This window comes from Carassius carassius, chromosome 31 (assembly GCF_963082965.1).
Source record: "Carassius carassius chromosome 31, fCarCar2.1, whole genome shotgun sequence".
Lineage (NCBI taxonomy): Eukaryota > Metazoa > Chordata > Actinopteri > Cypriniformes > Cyprinidae > Carassius > Carassius carassius.
In genome coordinates, this window is record NC_081785.1 from 2617602 (window position 1) to 2641356 (window position 23755).

The 23755-nt window shown below is 37.7% G+C and overlaps 1 protein-coding gene across 2 annotated transcripts in view; it reads right to left on the reverse strand.

Annotated features, from left to right (window-relative positions):
- The window catches only part of LOC132111329 (antimicrobial peptide NK-lysin-like), a 33026-nt gene that overhangs the window by 6825 nt on the left and 2446 nt on the right, over positions 1-23755 (reverse strand). Inside the window, exons 1-2 of one of the 2 annotated variants that reach the window (XM_059518532.1) lie at positions 1091-1233; positions 772-836 (exon numbers count right to left, since the gene is read on the reverse strand). In XM_059518532.1, the coding sequence (XP_059374515.1) occupies positions 772-836; positions 1091-1130 (105 nt within the window). In that variant the 5' untranslated portion in view covers positions 1131-1233. Of the gene's footprint in view, positions 1-771; positions 837-1090; positions 1234-23755 lie in introns of those variants that run through there. The other variant, XM_059518534.1, reaches the window with a different exon arrangement.

Here is a 23755-nt window from a genome sequence, read left to right on the forward strand (position 1 = left end):
AAGATGAGCTGGGATAATATCTAGCTTAGAACCAGAACACAGAGATTATATAAGCTAGCTGAGTAGGAGAGACAGGTTTAAAGTTAGACAGACAACTCAATAGGACAAGGCAATTGCAAGTGACATGGTTCAGATGGAACAATAGAGCTTCTAATATCATACATTTTTTTGAGTGAAATGTTTTAAAAAATCTTCACAAAGCTCAATAGAGTCAATCGTATCAAACAGTATCAAATGTATCTATAGACCGGGATCGATGCACAAGACAATAGTAATCACAAGTGATTAATCATCTGACAGTCATATTATTGTTTGGCCAAGGTAGTTGTAAATTCTACTATCACCTAAACAGATCATGTAGTTTTCATGTTTTCGATTAACAGTTACTGAATATTGATGTGTAAAATAATCGCATACAAAATAATCACAATTAATCGCATACAAAATAAGTTTTTGTTTGCATAAAAGATGTTTTGCATATATTTATTATGCATATATAAATACACATACAGTATATATTTGAAAATATTTACTTATATTGATATTTATAATATAAATGATATGAATAAATATTTCAAAAAAAAATTATATAAACAGTACACATGCAAATATTATGTACACAAAAACTTTTGGACGCGATTAATCATGAATAATTGTTTGACAGCACTAAAGTCCATGCAGTCAAATTAAAAAATAACTGAAAAATAACAGAATGCCATCTTAAAAATTCAAACAAATTGACCATGGTAAACAATGTTAAGGATGACTCACAGAGTTTTCTTCAAATTCATTTCCAATGGACGCTTCTTTGTGCATTTCCCAGTGAAGGGCACAAACTGTAAGAAAAAATGCATGATAAATGTAGCACATAATGTGGTCATTTAATATAATACATGAGTTTAGTTAAAGAGCGAGAATATGATATGTATACTTTAGGTACATTCAAGCTGGTTTTAGCATGACCAGCATTGCACATCAATGAACTTGAGCCGGTCCAAATATGTCTATGCAGTCTTTTCAAGCTAGTCATACAAAATTAAGATAAATAGGTGGATAAAGATAACCAACAACTGATCTGTGCTAGTCATACCTGAGGATATCAGCAGGGTGATCAGGATTCTCCGCAGCATCTTGTTTGGCAAAAGAGTCTGAACACAATGAGACCGAAAACTCTCCACTTGTTGGCTGAAGGTCTTTGATGACACTCTTACTAAAACCCCTCTATTTTTACAAGAAACCACAGACATTGTGAAACCACAGACATTGCACACAGGGGCATCATGCACTCATTATTTCTAAGGGGGCATGAGTTGGGGGGGGGGGGGGTTGTCATGTGACACACAGCAGCCACAACAGCACTTATATTGTATTTATTTTTTACTTTTTATTCGAAACATTCCCAAACGCATTAACTGAATTATAAATGCCTTGATTCCCACCTTTATAGATTATGTTGATCTAAAGTGGGCAATGGTAACCTAATAATGTAATCTATTATATATTCATAAACATGTGTGTTTACTTTTAATTAACATGGGTGTTACGCCATAACATATTTCTATGACATAATTCATATTTCTATTACTGAGTTCATATTTCATGTGAATTTAATGTTGAAAGTTAATGTAAATAAAAACATTGCATGTTAGGCTACTAAGTTAATCATAAACACTTTCGTTGGACAGAGCGCAAGAACATTTACATTATCAAATAGCATTTTCACTGACATTCTAGTTCAAGCACTCTCAAAAATTCCCATTAAAATTACTGAAGCTGTTCACACTATGAAATTAACATCTTACAGATTTGTACACACATTCGCACTTTGTTGCTTCTGGCGAGAGAATTCGCCAGAAAGAGGCATTCAGTCAAGTGAGCGAGTGAAGAAAATACCGGCATTTTAGCGATGACTCATATGAACACCTCTGATTGGCCATTGCATTCATAAGCTCAACAGCATTGTTTGTGATTGGTTATAATGCAGAGCTGTAAAAACGCTTCTGTCTCTGGCTCAGCGCCAGCCTGCGAACCCAGATTTGAATTAAGCAGTTGACGTGCTGAACGTTAATCACACCAGTGTGATTGTATATATATATATATATATATATATATATATATATATATATATATATATATATATATATATATATATATATATATTGGCTATTTATCATTTTGTCTTTAGGAGGCAACATTCAAAATCCACTTGGCTCAAAAATCTGACGGGGCACATGCACCCTCACTCTGAATGGGCATGACGCCTCTGATTGCACAGACCAGTTGCGTTTGAAATATTGCATTAGAAAAGGGTTGCCCTAATGCCACCCCATTGGGATTTATTTATGCCAGTGCAACTAGAAGCAACCTCAAAGAATAGATGAATGATCAATTGTTATTACCCACTCTTTTCTAATTGCCTCGACCTTCATGAAGAAAGAGTTTCTTTAACTTGTATATTGCAGGGTGTCTGATGGTTTTCACACTAAACCACACGTTGAGGTTTTCAGTATAGAATCAAGAACTGCTTCCTCATTTCTAATTCTCAAACTGTCATAATTTTAAAAGTACCTCATGAATTGATGTGACATTGTGAATCAGCAACAAACCCTGAGAGTACAGAGAGAAAATTCTACACCATATCTTCTCATTTCTGAAAAGAGAGGCAGTTTGCACCCCACCAAAAGCTTTGTAACTCTTACAACAAAGACAGATAGTCTAGTTTGTTAGTGTTGGTTTAACATAAAATACCCCACACATTACAGTCATTACATTGCTTAAAAAGTTGCCCCGTATCATCACATTTAGTATCTTTCATTCTGTAATCAGAAAACACTGCACATGCTTCATTTATGTCACAGAATGTTGCTTATCGGAGCTCATGAAGACAAAATTAGGGAAAAAGTATTTAATCCAACTACACAAGGAATACAGAGAAACAGGTTTGCAACTCATCCAAAACACAATGTTAGACAGGACCCTGAACTCAAGAAACATGGGAATATAAATCCTAACCCAAATGAAGACTATTAGGCTGATTAATAGAAAAGAGGGGAATTCCCAAGATTGGGAAACTAGGTCAAGCAAGGCAATGAAGACAAAAATCATACAATCCATAGAACATACAGTACATGTGAGAGTTTATTTATTTATTTTTGACAGACTAAAAAGAACTGACTCATTAGAATCATTTATAATTGAACTACATTGGATGTGCTATTGAAGAAGTATTTTGCAGGAAACCTGGGTATTTTTGAACAAAATTTGGAAAAATTCACACGTAAGGAACCATACGTTTTCTAGGTTTTCTTATTTTACTGTATAGTCATTTATCTTGAATAAAACCAAATCTGAATAAGATACATTCTAGGTTCCGACCACTGATATGTATATAAATTCTACTATTATTGAAGAAGTATTTTGCAGGAAACCTGGGTATTTTTGAACAAAATTTGGAAAAATTCACACGTAAGGAACCATACGTTTTCTAGGTTTTCTTATTTTACTGTATAGTCATTTATCTTGAATAAAACCAAATCTGAATAAGATACATTCTAGGTTCCGACCACTGATATGTATATAAATTCTACTATTATACTATACTATTATAATACCACTATAGATCAGTGATCCCAAACCTTGACACAATGTACTGCTATTGTACTGAATTCACCCAACCAGATATTCATTAAATAATCTTGTTTTGTGTTCTGTTGAAGAAAGTCTTGAATAAATGTCTTGAATGACATGATAGTGAGTGAATGATGATTTTCATCTGCTGGCTGTTTTCACACCTCTGCCACAACAACAGACATCTAAACAGCACTGTTTGACAAACAACCCACACACATACGCTGATACTACCCAGACCCCTTCACACGTCTCTTCTTGTAGATTTTTAGTTACTTTAAAGGCTTTAGCAATCAGTCATCATTTCCTTTGAACTAGTTTCTCAATAAATGTTTTTCCTCACACTTGGCCTGCAATAAGAATCAATAAATATGTATAGCTTCATCTTACTAATGGCCATGTTTTAAAACTGTTGTGTTTGAAAGGATGGAAAGATGCTCTGATGCTATTATATATCTGAACATATCAGTCACTGTGAGAAAGCCATGACAAGGGAGGAAATGGCTTGTGTGGTTGTGTTGATCTCAAGCCTTAATATTGTCTCAGATCATCAGCCCTTTTGCATCTTAAAAATAGTGAATTATACTTACCATAAATTATATTTTCTACATATCTGCTTAATAAAAACTTCTCATTAAGTGAAATTATTCCCTTATAAACTTTGTTACAGATCAATGATACATTGTCCAGAAACCAGTAACTGCAAGAAACACAGAAAATTGACAAATAAATTTTTGTTAAATTTTGTTAAAAGCAGTTTCCAAATACTGTCCTGCGTTTAGGGATCCTGCATTCACCACACACTGTAGATCTTGTGGCTCAAACTGTTGTTTCAGAGCCCAAAGATATGAATTCTTTTAGTGGAGGAGCAGCGTTGTCATAAATGATCTTATACATCAAACACAGATTGGTGTGAATTATCAGATTTTCAAAGCTGAGAAACTGGTATTTTACAAGAATATGACCGTGATGGAATCGTCTGCTTTTCTTATCATGAATCTTTAGAGAGCTTTTATATAATGACTCAAGTGGCTTGAGGGCAGTTTTAGTAGCCTGTGACCAACTTGTCATACAATATTGAAAATGAGGAACAATCATTGCATTTAGATAGGCCCCTGAGGCCTCGATTGTAAAGGAATTTCGAATGTATCTGAACTGTGCCATATTCAATTTTATTGTATTTGTTAACTTTTTTATATGCTTTTTAAAGCTTAAATTTGGTTAGGCTTATGACACCTAAATATTTGACCTGTTCTTGATTTGAAATGATTTGTCCATTGTATTTTAAAACGATTTGTGAAAAACAGAAACAGTCTTATCTAAATTTAGAGTGAGGCATGAGTTTTTCAGCCACAAAGAAACTTTCTTCATCTCTTTGGTCAGTTTGAGAGCGACTTCTTCCGCAGTTTTACCATGTGCATATAGCACCGTATCATCAGCATACATAATAATTTTACTCTTACACACAGTTGGTAGGTCATTTAGGTAAAGGGTAAAAAGCAACAGAATGGAACCTTGTGGCAATCCCATGCTACAAGGTCTTGATGGTGATTTTTTTTTATTGTCAACCGCAACCAGTGTTGGGGAGTAACTAGTTACATGTAACTTAATTACGTAATTTAATTACAAAATAAATGTAACTGTAATCAGTTACAGTTACTAAGAAAAAATGAGTAATTAAATTACAGTTACTTCTGAAAATTTTAAAGATTACAGTGGGGATTACATTTGAATATTTACACACATCCACATACAGATGTAATTGATTTCTTTCCCAAATTGAACTGACTATTCTGAGATGTACGGCCCTATAATTTCCGCGATGCAGAAACATAGTCTGGTTAGTAGATTCCAGTCATAAAAACGGGATTGCTATTGCCTAACACGGACGGAATATGCCACATTTTGGACAAATATATCAAAAGTACACTTGAATCAAAGCATATGCAAAGTTTTAATATTTGCTATAAATTCAGAGACAAAGGTTACTGTTGTTAAACCATGCCACAAATTTACATATTTATTTATTTAAAAATAAATACAAATGGTAATCAATTTGCAATAATAATAATTAAAAAAAAACATGGTTACTGTACTTTTACGTAATAAAAGCAGTTAATTTTTGTGAGGGAAAAACATGACTCATGTTCAGTATTAGGATTTTATATTGTAGTGATGCACTCAATTTGACATGTAGGCAATTTAGAAAGTATAGTTTTGTTAAATCTTGAGTGTTAAAGTCATGAGGTAGATGGATAGCAGGGCAAAATAAAGAGACTGAAAAGAAAAAAGAAATGAAGTGAAGGTGAAGTTCAGGAGAGAACTTTTAATTATTTTGCATGTCCCCAAACTAAAGATTTAAATCTTTTTTTATATCAGGTCCATACAAAAAATAGTGTTGTCCATGAATTTGTTTGTATGAGTTTGAGATTTCCCGGTCTGAAATTTTATCCCAGTCCGCCCCATGTGGAAATAAATGAAGCAGACATGCAGACATGTGTTCAAATTTGATCATCTTAATTCAAGTGATAAAGGATTGTAAAAGTCTGACAGTATTGAGCACTGCTGTAAGGTTAAACCTGAATGGTGTAAATGTTTGAAGATGATTAACAGTTGCAAATAAACATTTATTGGAGATTTTGAAAAGTAATCAAAAAGTAATCAAAAGTAATTAGTTACATTACTTTAATAAAGTAATTGAAAAAGTTACACTACTATTACATTTTAAATAGGGTAACTTGTAATCTGTAACCTATTACATTTCCAAAGTAACCTTCCCAACACTGACCGCAACACATTGTTGTCTGTCATTAAGGTAAGATTGAATCCATGTTATTGTATTTGTCAAGAGAAAAATCACCTACCACACCTCCACCATCAAGACTGGATTTGATGTCTTCTAGTAGGTAGCAGCACGCAGACTCTGTGGAGTATCTTTTCCTGAACCCAAACTGGCAAGGATGTAATGCATCAATGTGGTTGAGATGCTCTACTAGCTGTTCTGCCACCACCTTCTCAAAGATCTTGGAGATGGCTGGTAGAATCCTAATATTTCGATAGTTTGAGACACAGAGCTTGTCTCCTGAATTGAAAATCGGCTTGACTACTGCTTTTTTTAACGCCAAAGGAAAATTGTTTTCATTTATAGATTGATTCACAGATATTGTTAGTGGAGAAGTTAGAATAGTTTTGTGTTCTTTTAAAAGTGATGTATCAAGTCCGAATATATCCTTTGCTTTACTATTTTTAAAATTTGACATTATTTGGAAAATTTTGTCTTCATCACTATTTTCTGCAACCTAAAGTAAGACGCATTACCATCCCCATGATCATCTCTGCAGCAGTTCACTTCAGGGAAAGTCTCCGCCAGGTCTAATGCAGAATCCAAGAAATAATCATTATAGTGTTTAGCAAAAATAGAGCTCTCATTTTGAACAATTCCATTGATTTTGAGCTGTAGAAGCTCCTGATTTATTTTTTTCCTTCCCAATAGTTTGTCCATGCTTCTCCACAGATTTTTACAATTACCTTTTGCCTCTTTGATTAAGTTTAGGAAAAAATTTGCTTTTGCTTTGAAGCAGCATGGTAACTTTATTTCTAAGAGATTTATAAATGTAATAATCAGTGGTTCATTTAGTTTTAAGAGAAACCTTGAGAGCTTTATCTCTCAGTTTCATTGTATCCCAAAGGGATTCATTAAACCACGGGAGACTCTTTTTATTTGATTTTCTATGTTTGAGCTTTGTATGTTTATCAATTTTATTCTTTATAGCAGTTATAATATTTTTGCATTTATGTACACAGCTTTCTTTATCAATTTTGGAGGCCCAGTCAACTTCATTTATATCATTTTTAAGGTGTTCTTGATTTCTTTTAGGAATATGAGGAATTTTGCATTGTTCATTTGATTGTTCTTTGTTTATGTATCTTGATTTATTTAATTTCGTGGCTATTAGAACAAAATTATGATCGCATAGTCCAGTTATTAGGTTGTATGTTTTAACTATCCTGTCTGGTTTATTGTTGAATATTAAATCTATCAAAGTTTGAGACGTTTTTGTTATTCTAGTAGGCTTTTTAATAAATTGTGTCATTTGTATTGAGTTTGCAATTTCTTTTAGGTGTTTCCTCTTGCCTTTATCAAGCCAATTTAAGTTGAGGTCACCCATGAGCAATATTTCCTTTCATTCATATGTTTTTAGAATTTTTGTTAAACCAGTATAAAAATCACTTGTTGCATTTGGTGGTCTATATACACAAAGTACAATAAATGACATTTGAGGCAATTAGTTTGATTGTATCTGGATCTGGATCTTGATCTGGAATGTCTATTTGGTGACTGTCAATACCGTCTTTTACGTAAATCAAGACCCCGCCCCCTTTCCCCTGTCCCATCTGTATACTTTATATCCCGGAATCATAAATGCTGATACAGGAGTTGTAGCTGTAATCCAAGTCTCAGAAAAGACAAAGGTAATGTAGGTTTGATCCTAGCAGTAGATGTTCCAACTGTTCCGTTTTAGACATTACGCTACGTATGTTGATATGTCCTCCGAATATTCCTTTCGTCTTTGTCAATGGGTTCCCATAGGACCAACGCATGGTTTACGGTCTGAAATAGTTTCATCTGGCTTTGTTTTGAGACAACTATAGTCTGCATAGCGTTTAATTTACCACTTTCATTTGCTGGCTTAAACGCGTGTAGTGACAGACGGTTACCTTGTTGCAATGTGTTGATAAATGTAGATGCACGTGGGTGCGCATTGTTAGCAATGTTACCTGATATCATCTGCGCTGTATTGAAAGCATGCGGAGAGTGAGTCAGAGCGGTCTCCGCCACCTGCAGTGGTTGTTGTAGATCCATCGGCCCTGAATTCACTTGAATATCCCCGCATAAAAGTAGAATAATGCAGAGAAAAGTTGTACGACCCCGGTAGACTGTTGTTGGAGCCATACTCCGTGCCCTCGACTTGACGCCCATCATCAAGAACTTTGGAGAAGATGACATACTGGCTCCATGAGTCGAGGGGTGGCCTAGCTGTACTACTTACTTGTGAGATTGAACGTTCAATGGCAGCAGTCCAACTCCCACACATTTGCATAGTGATGATCGTCGTCAAGTAGAGCGATGCAATAAGCACATTTAACGCCTTGGCTTTGATTGGCTTTAATGGCCAAGATATCCAGGTTTTAGGGACAGATCTTAGATCGGCTGGTTTTTCAGATGTCTTTAGAAAAAGAAGAGCATCAGGACCTGCCAAGCTGCTACCTGCTGCCGCCATCTTTCTAATGGGGTTTACTGGGCTCTGACTAGGCCAGGCAAAGACTATTTTTTTTCTCCTTTATACACAGTGTGCTCAGTTTTGCTGTGTGTTTTAGTCATTGTCATGTTGGAAGTTAAACCTTCTTCCCGTTGACTACTTTCTGGCAATTTCATGATATTTTGCCCCATCCATTTTTCCTTCTATCTTGACAAGTGATCCAGTCCCTGCTGCACTAAATTTCTGCAGCTGCTTCAGAGTAGCTGTGGGGCCCTCTGGGTCCCCTCTCTGACTGGTTTCCTCCTGGCTCTTTCATCCAGTTAGGAGTGATGTCCTGATCCAGGGAGGGTCTGTGTTGCACCAAACACCTTCCACTTCTTGATAGACTTTACTGTGCTTTTAGTCACTGATAAAGCCTTTTAATCTTTTTGTATCCATCTCCTGATATAAAAGACAGACTGAAGGCAGGGGGTTAGTGGTTTGCAGGATCTTATTGAAACCGGTATGAATAAACAGTGGGAGAGTAGCAGGTGGATGGGGGATGAGAACTTGCGATCGGACTGTATTCTTGCCGGATGGGGTCACCAGAGTTGCCGGTTTGGGAGCACGCACCTCGGTGATGGTGAGTAATGGAGGTATTGGAGGGCCACGAGGACAGATCTGCAAACTGGGAAGGCCATGGTGGATCTGGAGACTTGGGGGGCCGTGGCAGAACTGGAGACTCGGGGGGCCGTGGCAGGTCTGGCTCGGAGGCCGCGGCTCCAACCACTGCCTGGAGCTCTACACCCCCCCCCCCCCCCCCAAAAAAAATACTTGGCAACATTTACAGGACTGGACTTGGGGCCTGTAGCTGATACTGGGCTTAACTGGGGTTCAAGAGTCCTCCCTGGGCTCAACTGGGAATCGGGAGCCCTCCCTGGGCATAACTGGGGTTCGGGAGCCTCTTCTGGGCATGACGGGAGATCGGGGTGCTCAGATGAGGAAGGGATGGACAGGGTGGAACCAGCGGAGGCACAGGGGATACAGGCCTTAGGGTTAGGGATGAGATCTGGAGGTTTCAGGGAAGGGCTGAGGTAAAAGATGGAGTGGGCTCTTTGTAGTATGTGGATGGAGCACCTACATGCTTCTGGATGGGAGGAGGATTAGGATCCTCCAAATCAATGAAAAACTTGGAACCAGTTAGATCGGAGGACATAAAATCTGCTACGGGTCTGCAACAGTCGTCAGCAGTCAAAAAGAGAAAAAGATCATAATTTAGTCCCATCCAGAAGTATGTATTAATCATGGAATCGCTCCAACTCAGAGGTATCAGGCTCAGGAACTCCTCCACATACTCTTCTGAAGACCTTTCCTCCTGCAGGATCTCACATGTAGTCTTCAGCCCAGCTCATCCTGTCTTTGGTCATTCGTTCTGTTTTAGGACAGATCTTCTGTAACAGACAGACTGAAGGCAGGGGGTTAGTGGTATGCAGGATTTTATTGAAACCGGTATGAATAAACAGTGGGAGAGTAGCAGGTGGATGGGGGATGAGAACTTGCGATCGGACTGTAATTTTGCCGGATTTATGATGAACATAGATTTATGTTTAATGAGTCTCCAGGTGCTCTCATGAGAACCAGACTGAACAACTTATTTGCACCCCTGTGTGTGTGTGTGTGTGTGTGTGTGTGTGTGTAGACCAGCACCATCATGAAATCATTAAGATGATTTTTATTTTGTCAGACTAATTTTCTGTGAACAAAAAGTATGCATCACAATAGTAATATAAAACTGTGATATTATGTTAACTTCTATGTTTATATTATGTTAACTATTATGTTAGCTAAATATCACAACTAAAGTGAAAACAATGTATATGACTCAATAATAGTTATTTTAATGTCATCAATACAATGATATGGTATTAGCAGTTGATTTGGCTAAATAATTGTTCATTTAATGCATCTGTTCAGCACTTTTAATTTTCTCAGATTATTAAGGGAGGATGTATTGGGGGGATTTTTAGTGCTAAATGACTGATGATGAGTGTGTGAATGTGTGAACAGTTGGTCTAGACACCTACATTCATGTTAGTGCATCTGTTCATCACTTGATTATTTTCTCAGATTATTAAGGGAGGATGTATTGAGGAATTTAGTGCTAAATGACTGATGATGAGTGTGTGAATGTGTGAACCGTTAGTTTAGACCCCTACATTCATGTTAGATGGCCTCTTGGCCTCATTAGATGGTGCCTTGCAGATAATCAGTCATGCTTAAGTTTGAGATTCATTATGCAAATGCTTGGCTGAAGAGATGTCTTTAATCTAGATTTAAACAGTGTTAGGTTAGGAAATTATCAGGAAGATGATTCCAGATGAGAAAATAATATCCCTCCTTTAGTGGACTTCGATATCCTAGGTTCTACTAAAAGAGTTTTGTGACCTTAAAGAACATGATGGATTAAAGGGCATAAGAAGATCAGTTAAATATACAGGAGCTAAACCATTTAGCGCCTTATAGGTAAGTAGCAATATTTTGAAATCAATGTGGAACTTGATGGGTAATCAGTGTAGAGATGATAAAATTGGGGTAATATTGTTTTTCCGACCTGGTAAGAACTCTAGCAGCTTCATTTTGGACTAACTGTAGCTTGTTTTTTGAAGATCCAATCATAATGCATATTCAACATGTCCATTTAAGGTGTCCAACTATGTCCTCCAGATGAGTTTCTAAGAATTTAATGAAAATCATTTTCTAGTAGTTTTGCACAGTGTTGATTACATGCATCCTATCTCTACATTCGCTACTGCACCTTTTCTTTCTCTCTGGGTCTCTGGAAGTGTCAGTCAGATGTCAACAAAACAGACTTAATTTGTGCTTTCTCTTTACAATCCACACTCAGCATCATGGCCTTGACTGAGACCAGGATTCATCCAGAAGACTCAGCAACTCAAGCTGCTCTATGTAACAATTTCTCTTTATCTTTGTTGGCGGTAGAGCTGTAATTGGGCCTTAAAAGTTAGGCCCGACAGGACCCAAGCCCGACAGGTTTCGGCCCGAGCCCGACAAGTACATTTTGATTGACAGCTTTTTAAAAGCCCGAACCCTTTACAGCCCGACATCACCTTTGGCAATAACGAAATTAAGATAAAGGCTACGCCGGATTTGCTTCGCACTAGCAGATGATATTTAATAAAAGAATAATGCCAACATTAGCGTAAATACTCTGTCCACATTATGCATTTAAGACTCAATGAATATTTAATTATCATTTGAAAAACCTTTACTCACAGAGATTAGGCTAGGTCTACATGTTTTTGTGGAGGAAAATGATTGAATCCTCTGTAGATGTCTTCAGCGTGTTCCTGCGCTCACTGATGGTGCGTCATTATTCACTCATTATTCTCAATATAAACATGGTCAAAATGGTTTTCCACACCTCAGACTTTGCTTTAGTTGCTGGTGCAACCTAAACGTAATCACCAGAGGCAAGCCTCCGTTACACCTACTCAGCATTCATTTTCGCATCTTTCTCGCGCTAATCGAAACACATTACATGACCACTCGTTTACCTCGCAAACCGGAGCCCAAGCCAGAGCCTGGCCCGAGCCCACGTAAGGCAAAGATTCGGGCAAATATCTTCAGCTCTAGTTGGCGGCACTGGTCTGCTCACTTGGAAATACTCAACCCACTCTCACCTATGGAATTATAATTTATTTGAATCTCATTTTTCAACTTTAACAGCTTCTATAAAACTCCAGGTTGTGGTAATTTACCACCCTCTTGGCAAATTCTAGCCATCTTCCTAGAGCAGTTAGATGGGCTGCTGTCTTCATTCCCAGAGGACGACAGTCCACTTTTAGTCTTTGGGGACTTCAACATCCATCTAGGCAAGCCTTATGCTACAGACTTCCATTTACTCCATGCTTCATTTGATCTCAAATGACTTACCACTACAAGCACACACAAATCAGGCAACCAATTTGACTTAATTTACACACGAAATTGTATTGCTGACAACATTTAGGTGAAACCCCTACATATCTCTGACAACTTCTTCATTACATTTAAACAACATTTTGCTACCTGTGTGCCACCAACCCCTATACCCTTTACTTTAAGATGATACCTACGCTCCCTTTCCCCCTCCCATCTTTCCTCCATAGTATCCTCCTCTCTTCCCTCACCAACCCATTTCTCATCTCTGAATGTGAATGCAGCAACTTTAACACTTTATGCTCTACTTTAACCTCTTGTCTAGACAATATTTGTCCTCTCTCTTCCAGGACAGCATGGGCTGCCCTCTCTTACCCCTGGTTATCCGATATTCTTTGTAAGCACCGGACCAAACTCAGGGCAGCAGAGAGAAAATGGCACAAATCAAAATATCTGTCTGTGGCGAGTGGGGCGGGGCCGAGGGACGTGGGAACAAGGAAGGGAGGCCGGCAATGATTGGGAAATCAGTGGCACCTGCGACCCACTGCCGGTCTCGAGTCCCACGTAGGAGATGGAAGGATAAAAAACTGGAGCGACGACAGTGAAGGACGAAAGAGGACAAGGCCTGGGCTTTTAGTTGTGTTGTGTTTTTTATTTGAGCGCACCAGTCGTCCGTGAGGGGCTGGTGCGCTGTTTTGTGTTTATTTTGATTATTAAAGTGTTATTTGATTGTCCGCCGGTTCCCGCCTCCTTCTTCCCGCCTCCTTCTTCCAGATGACTAGGAAGTCTTTAATTCATTACACTGTCAGATCTGAGTATGTATCAGTCTTTAATTTCATCTTTCTCTTCTGAAATCCATACTGCCAAATCTGTGCTTCAGACACATATAATCTCTTCAAAACATTCTCAACATACTCTCCTCTGTCCCCTTCCGCCACCTCTCACCACTTTCTTCACAGACAAAGCCAGAACAATCAGTAGTCAACCCCCCCCCCATCACAGGACTTTAAACCAACCAATCCACTGCTACAACTCCCAACCTTTTCTGTCCCCTCACTGAGGCAGAAGTATCAAAACTTCTCTCCAGTCATCCTGCAACATACCCTCTTGACCCAATACCCCCACACCTCCTCCAAGCAATCTCTCCTACACTTTTACCATCACTCAGACACATCTCCTCCGTGGGACTCGAGACCAGTGGGTCGAGCAGGTGTCGCTCATTTCCAATCACTCCACCGGCCTCGCTCCTGTTCCCACGTCTCTCGGCCCCACCCCACTTGTCACAGTTAATGATTGGAATCTTTTCTGGGAGCGTCCTAGGCTTTTTCGCGCTGATGGCCTGCACCCCAGCAGAGTCGGAGCGGAGCTGCTCTCTGACAACATCTCCAAGACACATCGCTCCATATGAATAAGCCAATTCTAAAAAAAACTATTATGATGACTTTTGTTATACACGCTCAAATGATAGAAGTACTTGCGCTGTCCAATCTGTTAAGACTGTGTCTGTTCCCCAAATAGTAAGGTCAAAATATAAATTTAATGTAGGATCTAGAAAAAATCTTATCATGATAAAATCAGAAAAGTATAAAGTAAATGAACAAAAACAATATTTTGTTAAGTTTTGTTAAGATTGGGCTCATAAATATTAGATCACTCACACCCAAAGCAGTTAAATGAAATGATCACAGATAATAGTTTTGATGTACTCTGCTTGACTGAAACCTGGCTAAAACCAAATGATTATATTGGTCTAAATGAGTCAACTCCACCAAACTACTGTTATAAGCATGAGTCCCATCACACTGGTCGTGGCGGTGATATTCTCAATGTTACCCAGAAAACAGGATACAGTTATAACTCATTCGAAATACTTCTGCTTAATGTTACGCTGTCAGGTATGCAAAAGAAATCTAATGTATCTCTTGCTCTGGCTACTGTGTATAGACCACCAGGGCCATATACAGAATTCTTAAAAGAATTTGCAGATTTCCTCTCAGACCTGGTTACAGTTGATAAAGCGCTAATCATGGGAGATTTTTATATTCACGTTGATAATACAAACGATGCATTAGGACTTGCGTTTACTGACCTAATAAACTTTTTTGGAGTCAAACAAAATGTCACCGGGCCCACTCATGAAAAATTTTATATTTATTAATACATTTGAACTATACTCCACAGCGGTGAATCCTAAAACAAGCTATAAGCGGCTCTGGCATAGCAATACCAGTGTTTCTTACAGGATTTTAGTTAAAACTATGGTGGTGTGTACTCGGTCCTTCTAGGGGGGTTCGGGGGCATGCCCCCCCGTGAGATTATTTTGTGCATTTTAATGTTAAATTCATTAATCTGGTGCACTTTGAGAGTTCAAAATTAAAAGCTCCAACCCATATTCAGTGTGCAAATTAAACAAAGAAAAATTCAAACCTCTTTTAGTTACAGTGTCTATTTACATTACACCTATACATAATAATAGTTATAATATTAATCCAATGTCAGTAATAGCCATATTTTGTAAAAACAAATGCACAAAAAAATAAAGGAAACTTTCTTAATTAGTTGTACCAATTTCTATACTTGAAAGAGATAAGCACATGATCTTTTATTTTGACGCAAACTGCATCAAGCTTTTATTTTGGCGGAAAACATGGTTTACAAACGCCTCCTATTAAATTTCTAGTGAATTGCGGTAATCATCAACTATGCAGATGTGGAAATAATCTACACTCATGACATGGCCTAAGTGTTTTGAAAGTAGTTATGCTTACCGCAGGCTCTACACTTTCTCATCTCTCTCCTGATCCTCCGTCCTCACTATCATCATCTGCCACAGGAGCTGATGAAGGTCAGAAAACATATATTTTGACGCAGTTTACAGTGTCTGCTTTAAGGGCCTGGTTCTATTTTTTCACGCTATTTATCTGCACATTCCTTGCGTTTCTTCTCCATCATTTTTTACAGATACACACTGACACTGCTGCCGCTCGCTCATTCGTTTAAAGTTGTGATTGGTCCAGCCCAGTGTCAATCAAGAAAAGAGCCAATGGGCCGCTGATCTACGTGTTTCATGGGCTGGTCTGTCAGAAAAAAAACTAACACTTACTTTGACCAATGCATTACACCGGCACAAACCCAGCGCCGCCAATTAAGCAAAACAAAACAAAACGAATGGGCCGCCGATGTACAAATTTTATGGGCCGTTTAAAAAAAAAAAAAAAAAAAAAAAAAAGTATGAGATATCGGCCCAAAAAGCACGTCGGCCCACCGGGCAAATGCCCAGTATGCCCAATGGCCATTCCAGCCATGACTCGTCGTTATCTTTAGGTCACATCCCAAAACCATTTAAGATGGCGGTTATTAAGCCTCTTATTAAGAAACCAAAACTAGATCCTAGTGAACTGGCAAATTATAGGCCTATTTCAAATCTTCCATTTATATCTAAAATATACATTTCAAGCCCCACCACAGCAAAGAAACTGCACTTGTTAAAATTACAAATGACCGGTTTCTTGCATCAGATCAAGTCTGCATCTCATTGCTAGTTTTACTTGATCTGAGTGCTGCATTCGACACAATAGATCATGACATACTCATAGATAAATTACAAAACTATACAGGTATTCAAGGGCAGGCTCTAATATGGTTTAGATCCTACCTGTCTGATCGCTACTATTTTGTTTATTTAAATGGGGAGTCATCTCATTTATCACCAGTAAAATATGGAGTGCCACAAGGATCCGTCCTAGGTCCCCTTCTATTTTCAAGATACATGTTGCCCCTTGGTAGTTTCCACTGTTATGCTGATGATTCTCAGCTATATATCTCAACGAGACCAGATGAAACTTCTAAATTATTTAAGCTAAAAGAGTGTGTTAAAAATTTAAAAGATTGGATGACCAATAATTTTCTCCTATTAAAAGACAGAGATATGACTTATTATACCAAAAAACTGTACACAGAATCTCTTGCATTACAATTTGCAACTAGACAGATTACTACTATAACTTCCTCTACATTCAGGGTGTTTTATTAGACTGCAACTTGCCTTTTGAAAATCATATTTCCCATGTTACAAAAACAGCATTCTTCCATCTTAGAAACATTGCCAAGCTACGAAACGTTACCTGTTTCTGATACAGAAAAGCTAGTTCATAGACTCTAGACTGGACTATTGTAAATCAAATATATTTATATATATATATATATATATATATATATATATATATATATATATATATATATATATATGTAAAAAAATAAATAAACCTTTTTGCTTGAAAATAATTCACAAACCACATTTCTTAATTTCTATGAATGCAAAAAAAAAAAAAAAAAATACAGTTATTGATATTTTCAAATGGAATATGTACAGGAATGTGGCTCATTATTCCGTCACGTTCATTTTTGATCACAATTCTTTGTTGTTGTTTATGAAATGCAATACAATAACTGCCATTAACTATGCATTAAACAACAATGCTAAAAAAGAATATTACCAAAATACTTCTGACAAAATAAGTCATTTTCAAAATTCAGTATAGGGTTCACACTACATTGTTTTTTAGGTGTCAAACTCGGTTTCTGTAGTGCCACAGCCTTGCAGAGTTTAGATTCAACCTTCATTAAATGTTTTCTTATTTGAAAACTAATTTACTAATAAGTTTCACTAATGCATATGAATGAATTTCATTAATGTTGATTAAATGTTCATTTCACTTGTGTTTGATAAAGACCTTACAATAATTATGGATCCTCATACTGTTCTATGTTTTTGATAGACTAAAAAGAACCAACTCATTAGAAAACTTCATCCTGTAATCAGACTACACCGTTGGTGCTTTTGCAGGAAACCAATTTATTATGGAATTCAGTAGAATTGAAAGAACCAAGCATTATTAGGTTTAGTTATTGTGTGTGTGTGTTTGTGTGTGTGTGTGTTTTAAACCATCATCCTCTCCTTGTTAGAGAGTTACAAAACATTGTTTCACAGCCAGGCACAAATGACCTGAATGACACTTTTTTTTTTTTGGTCCGGTGAGCTTATATCTAACCATTTTGATATAAATATATTATCTTTATATATCAGATTTTATACAGAGCAAATCAACTGGAATATGGAAACCCACTCCAATTTGAAACTTTGATTTATAATTTTTTATGCACTCCTATATATATATATATATATATATATATATATATATATATATATATATATATATATATATATATAATTCAAACTATTATTTTTACATTTTGTACATAGGTGACATACAAATATGATATAATAATTTGATATTTGTTTATTTTGTTTCACAAAAAAAAGAAGAAAAAAAAAGAAAGACATTGTAAAATATATCATGCATTGGGTCTGATGCCCCCTTGTGAAATTTTTTTTACATTAAATTGCATTTTATGGTTATTGCCACTAGAGGGGCTTAAAGGATCTCCGGAGATTTTATACAGAGCTAATCAACCGGAATATAGAAACACTTCAATTTGAAACTTGGATTTATAAATTTTTATGCACTCAGATTCAAACTATTATTTTTAAAATTTTGTACATACAAATATGATATAATAGTTCTTTCTGGTTGTCGAATCTGATTGGCTGAGAGCTTTTTCTCTATTGATGGGAGGGGAGGGCCAGATATCATATTACAATTTTTCGGGATCCCACTTCAAACGAAGGGGTTTGAGAATAATCTCAGCATACACTTATCTACAGCAGCAACAGGGTTTCCCAAGCAAACAAGAACACCCCTTAAATCAGATATGCCAAACTCAATTCATGGAGGGTCAGGGCCCCACAGAGTCTAGATTCAACCCTAATCAAACACACCTGATCCAACTAATCAAGTCCTTCAGTCATATTTGAAAACTGGTATGTGTATTGGAGCCAGTAACGTGCGGTGAAATCTTGTCATGGGTAGGCTGTGACCTATCAATGTGTGGAATATATGTTCATATATTCATTCAGTTAATTTAGCAACCCAAGTTCATATCAGGCATCATCAGATCGCTGCCTGCATTCAGCAAAGTCAGTCATGTGAGGCTAATGCACAATCAAATATAATAATCAAATTAATGGACACATCTATCTTATGACCTATACAACAAACAAATGTTTTGTGCGGGACACAGAGGAGGAGGCGGCGCGACAGCCTAGTCACTCCATCAAAATGCGCAAACGCGCACAGACAGCCACGGCGCGCACACACACACACACACACTTTTGGTCTGGTGACGGCGCACCAGGCTACAGTCAGAAAACATTGCGTCAGCAGTACAGCTTTAAAGTACAAAAACAGCTTATTCGCTCCTACAAACTGCTAGGCGCACACCCCGACACGCAAGTATACTAGATGCTAGTATTCGGGAAGCGCGCGGATTGAGTGAGAGCGAGTAGATCACGTGACATGAAGCAAGCTCGGTCTCTGCCTCAATGTTGATAATTCAAGACAGCATGAGAACTGACTGCGCATGCGCAAATCTACATAAACTACGTTCTATGGACCAAAGAGGCACCGCTCACCTCTGCCTCAATGGCCATGGCTTTTGAATTTCCTGCATGAAACAACGGTTTTTAGGAGCAAACAATGGCAAAATGAGTATATTATGTGTATTCCTGAAAATTTTTGTTACAAAAAATAATATTTGGAATAAAATTAATGCAATTAATAATGTGGTGAATTAATAAAGCTCTTGGAATTAATAAATGTAATGTCAACATTTCCTTTGGTGAGGCACTGCCTACCCTGCCTACCCTTACCGCACGTCCCTGATTGGAGCAGGATTGGAACAAAAATCTGCAGGGCTCCGCCCCTCCATGAACTGAGTTTGACATCCCTGCCTTAAATGCACGCATTTTTGGCATTTTAATGAAAACTAATAATTTGTTATATGTTCATTCAATTCAATTTTGTTTTCATATTTTATTGTCATGCTCTTCAAAGAAATCAATACCGTCAACTGACTGCGATAGTCCCACAACATATTTTCATGTGTCTCGATCATGGGAGATACATCCAGCTCCAGCTGCAGTACAACAGAACCCTTATGTCACAGCAGTCTCAGCAGCGTCAAACTGGAAGTGGGCGGAGCAAAAGTTATCCTACTAATAGTTTACAATTATAGCGCAACCTATTGTTTTGGTTCACTTTAAAGTTTTAAAGGGGTCATATGATGCTATTTAAAAATTTCCTTTCTCTTTGGAGTGTTACAAGCTCTTAGTGTTTAAAAAAGATCTGTAAAATTGCAAAGACTAAAATCTCAAATAAAAAGAGATAGTCAACCATTCCTACCTTAAACGGCTCATTCTAACATGCCCCCAGATATCTACATCACGACGTAGATCTATCTATCTATCTATGGGAGTTGTCTGTGTATGTATATGAGCGTGCTCTGCATTATTGCATTTAATTTAAATTTTGTGTGAAATGACTCCGGGGGAGCTGGATTTGAATAAGAAATATTTCTCTGTTCCAACTCTAGTTGTTTTGTGTCCGCTTTCTGGTGTCTTTGGACTTCTCTTCTGTGACCTTAGTTGGCCTTCAAGTCAAGTCAAGTCACCTTTATATATATAGCGCTTTAAACAAAATACATTGCGTCAAAGCAACTGAACAACATTCATTAGGAAAACAGTGTCTCAACAATGCAAAATGATAGTTAAAGGCAGTTCATCATTGAATTCAGGGATGTCATCTCTGTTCAGTTAAATAGTGTTTGTGCATTTATTCGCAATCAAGTCAACGATATCGCTGTAGATGAAGTGACCCCAACTAAGCAAGCCATAGGCGACAGCGGCAAGGAACCGAAACTCCATCGGTGACAGAATGGAGAAAAAAACCTTGGGAGAAACCAGGCTCAGTTGGGGGGCCAGTTCTCCTCTAACCAGACGAAACCAGTAGTTAAATTCCAGGCTGCAGCAAAGTCAGATTGTGCAGAAGAATCGTCTGTTTCCTGTGGTCTTGTCCTGGTGGTCCTCTGAGACAAGGTCTTTACAGGGGATCTGTATGTGGGGCTCTAGTTGTCCTGGTCTCCGCTGTCTTTCAGGGCAATAGAGGTCCTTTCTAGGTGCTGATCCACCATCTGGTCTGGATACGTACTGAATCCGGGTGACTGCAGTGACCCTCTGATCTGGATACAGACTGGATCTGGTGGCTACGGTGACCTCGGAATAAGAGAGAAACAGACAAATATTAGCGTAGATGCCATTCTTCTAATGATGTAGCAAGTACATAGGGTGTTATGGGAAGTGTTTCCAGTTTCGGTTTACCTAATTAATGCAGCTTAAAATTCCTTTTAACGGATTTGGATAATAAAAGCATATTAGTATGTTATGTGTAAGCCAGGTTAAAGAGATGGGTCTTTAATCTAGATTTAAACTGCAAGAGTTTGTCTGCCTCCTGAACAATGTTAAGTAGGTTATTCCAGAGTTTAGGCGCCAAATAGGAAAAGGATCTGCTGCCCGCAGTTGATTTTGATATTCTAGGTATTATCAAATTGCCTGAGTTTTGAGAACGTAGCGGACGTAGAGGATTATAATGTAAAAGGAGCTCATTCAAATACTGAGGTGCTAAACCATTCAGGGCTTTATAGGTAATAAGCAATATTTTAAAATCTATACGATGTTTGATAGGGAGCCAGTGCAGTGTTGACAGGACCGGGCTAATATGGTCATACTTCCTGGTTCTAGTAAGAACTCTTGCTGCTGCATTTTGGACTAGCTGTAGTTTGTTTACTAAGCGTGCAGAACAACCACCCAATAAAGCATTATAATAATCTAACCTTGAGGTCATAAATGCATGGATTAACATTTCTGCATTTGACATTGAGAGCATAGGCCGTAATTTAGATATATTTTTGAGATGGAAAAATGCAGTTTTACAAATGCTAGAAACGTGGCTTTCTAAGGAAAGATTGCGATCAAATAGCACACCTAGGTTCCTAACTGATGATGAAGAATTGACAGAGCAACCATCAAGTCTTAGACAGTGTTCTAGGTTTTTACAAGCAGAGTTTTTAGGTCCTATAATTAACACCTCTGTTTTTTCAGAATTTAGCAGTAAGAAATTACTCGTCATCCAGTTTTTTATATTGACTATGCATTCCATTAGTTTCAAAGTCCCTTCAAAGTCTCTTTAACGCCCTCATCGAGGCCCAGTGACCTTTGACCCATCTCAATCTTCAAGGTAATTTCTTTTCCCCTATTCAGGATTAATTGCCAGTGTCTTGTCAGCTCGGATAAATAATTTGTTATTTTATTGTGTATTTTGCTTTTGTATCCATCCAGTGATTTTTTTTTTTTTGGTAACAATCTGCGCTGATAAAAGAATGGCCATGTAAAGTTTTGGTTTTTGTTTGTTCCCGTCTGTCCTCACTTGGCTAATTTTCAGTTCTCATCAGCAGTTAATCTTCGTTCATTTAGATCACCTGTTCCTGGTTTTAAGTTCCTGCCCCTTGTTATCTGCCCTATTTGAGTTTGAGCCTGTTCTGTTCTCCTTGATTAAATGTTATATTTGAATGGTTAATGTGGTTTATGTCCATTAAAAGACTAATTTTTCCTACTCCTTCTTCATGTACTCTTTACTAAAATCATGACGGCATGACAGGTTGTAGGTTCAAACCACAAAACAGTGAACTTGACCCAAGAAACTCAAAGGAAATTTGACAGTACTTTCCCTTTACATTTACTGACAATTCAGACATGCTATTGTTTTCAGAACATCTGATCAAAAATGGAAGAAATTACTAGTATGAATATGATGTCATTCAGTTTTTGACAAGTAACCAATTATACAGGTGCTGGTCATATAATATGAATATCATCAAAAAGTTTATTTATTTCAATAATTCCATTAAAAAGGTGAAACTTGTATATTATATTCATTCATTACACACAGACTGATATATTTCAAATGTTTATTTCTTTTAATATTGATGATTATAACTGAGAACTAAGGAAAATCCCAAAATGCAGTATCTCAGAAAATTAGAATATTACTTAAGACCAATACAAAGAAAGGATTTTTAGAAATCTTGGCCAATTGTAAAGTAAGAAAATGAAAAGTATGAGCATGTACAGCCCTTAATACTTAGTTGGGGCTCCTTTTGTCTGAATTACTGCAGCAATGTGGCGTGGCATGGAGTCGATCAGTCTGTGCCACTGCTCAGGTGTTATGAGAGCCAAGGTTGCTCTGATAGTGTCCTTCAGCTCTTCTGCATTCTTGGGTCTGGCATATTGCATCTTCCTCTTCATAATAACCCATAGATTTTCTATAGGGTTAAGGTCAGGCGAGTTTGCTGACCAATTAAGAACAGGGATACCATGGTCCTTAAACCAGGGACTGGTAGTTTGGCACTGTGTGCAGGTGCCAAGTCCTGTTGGAAAATGAAATCTGCATCTCCATAAAGTTGGTCAGCAGCAGAAAGCATGAAGTACTCTAAAACTTCCTGGTATACGGCTGCGTTGACCTTGGACCTCAGAAAACACAGTGGACCAACACCAGCAGATGACATGGCACCGCAAACCATCACTGACTGTGGAAACTTTACACTGGACCTCAAGCAACGTGGATTGTGTGCCTCTCCTCTCTTCCTCCAGACTCTGGGACCCTGATTTCCAGAGGAAATGCAAAATTTACTTTCATCAGAGAACATAACTTTGGACCACTCAGCAGCAGCGAGACGCTTCTGACGCTGTCTGTTGTTCAAGAGTGGCTTGACACGAGGAATGCGACAGCTGAAACCCATGTCTTGCTTACGTCTGTGTGTAGTGGTTCTTGAAGCACTGACTCCAGCTGCAGTCCACTCTTTGTGAATCTCCCCCACAATTTTGAATGGGTTTTGTTTCACAATCCTCTCCAGGGTGCGGTTATCCCTATTGCTTGTACACACTTTTTTTCTACCACATCTTTCCTTCCCTTCGCCTCTCTATTAATGTGCTTGGA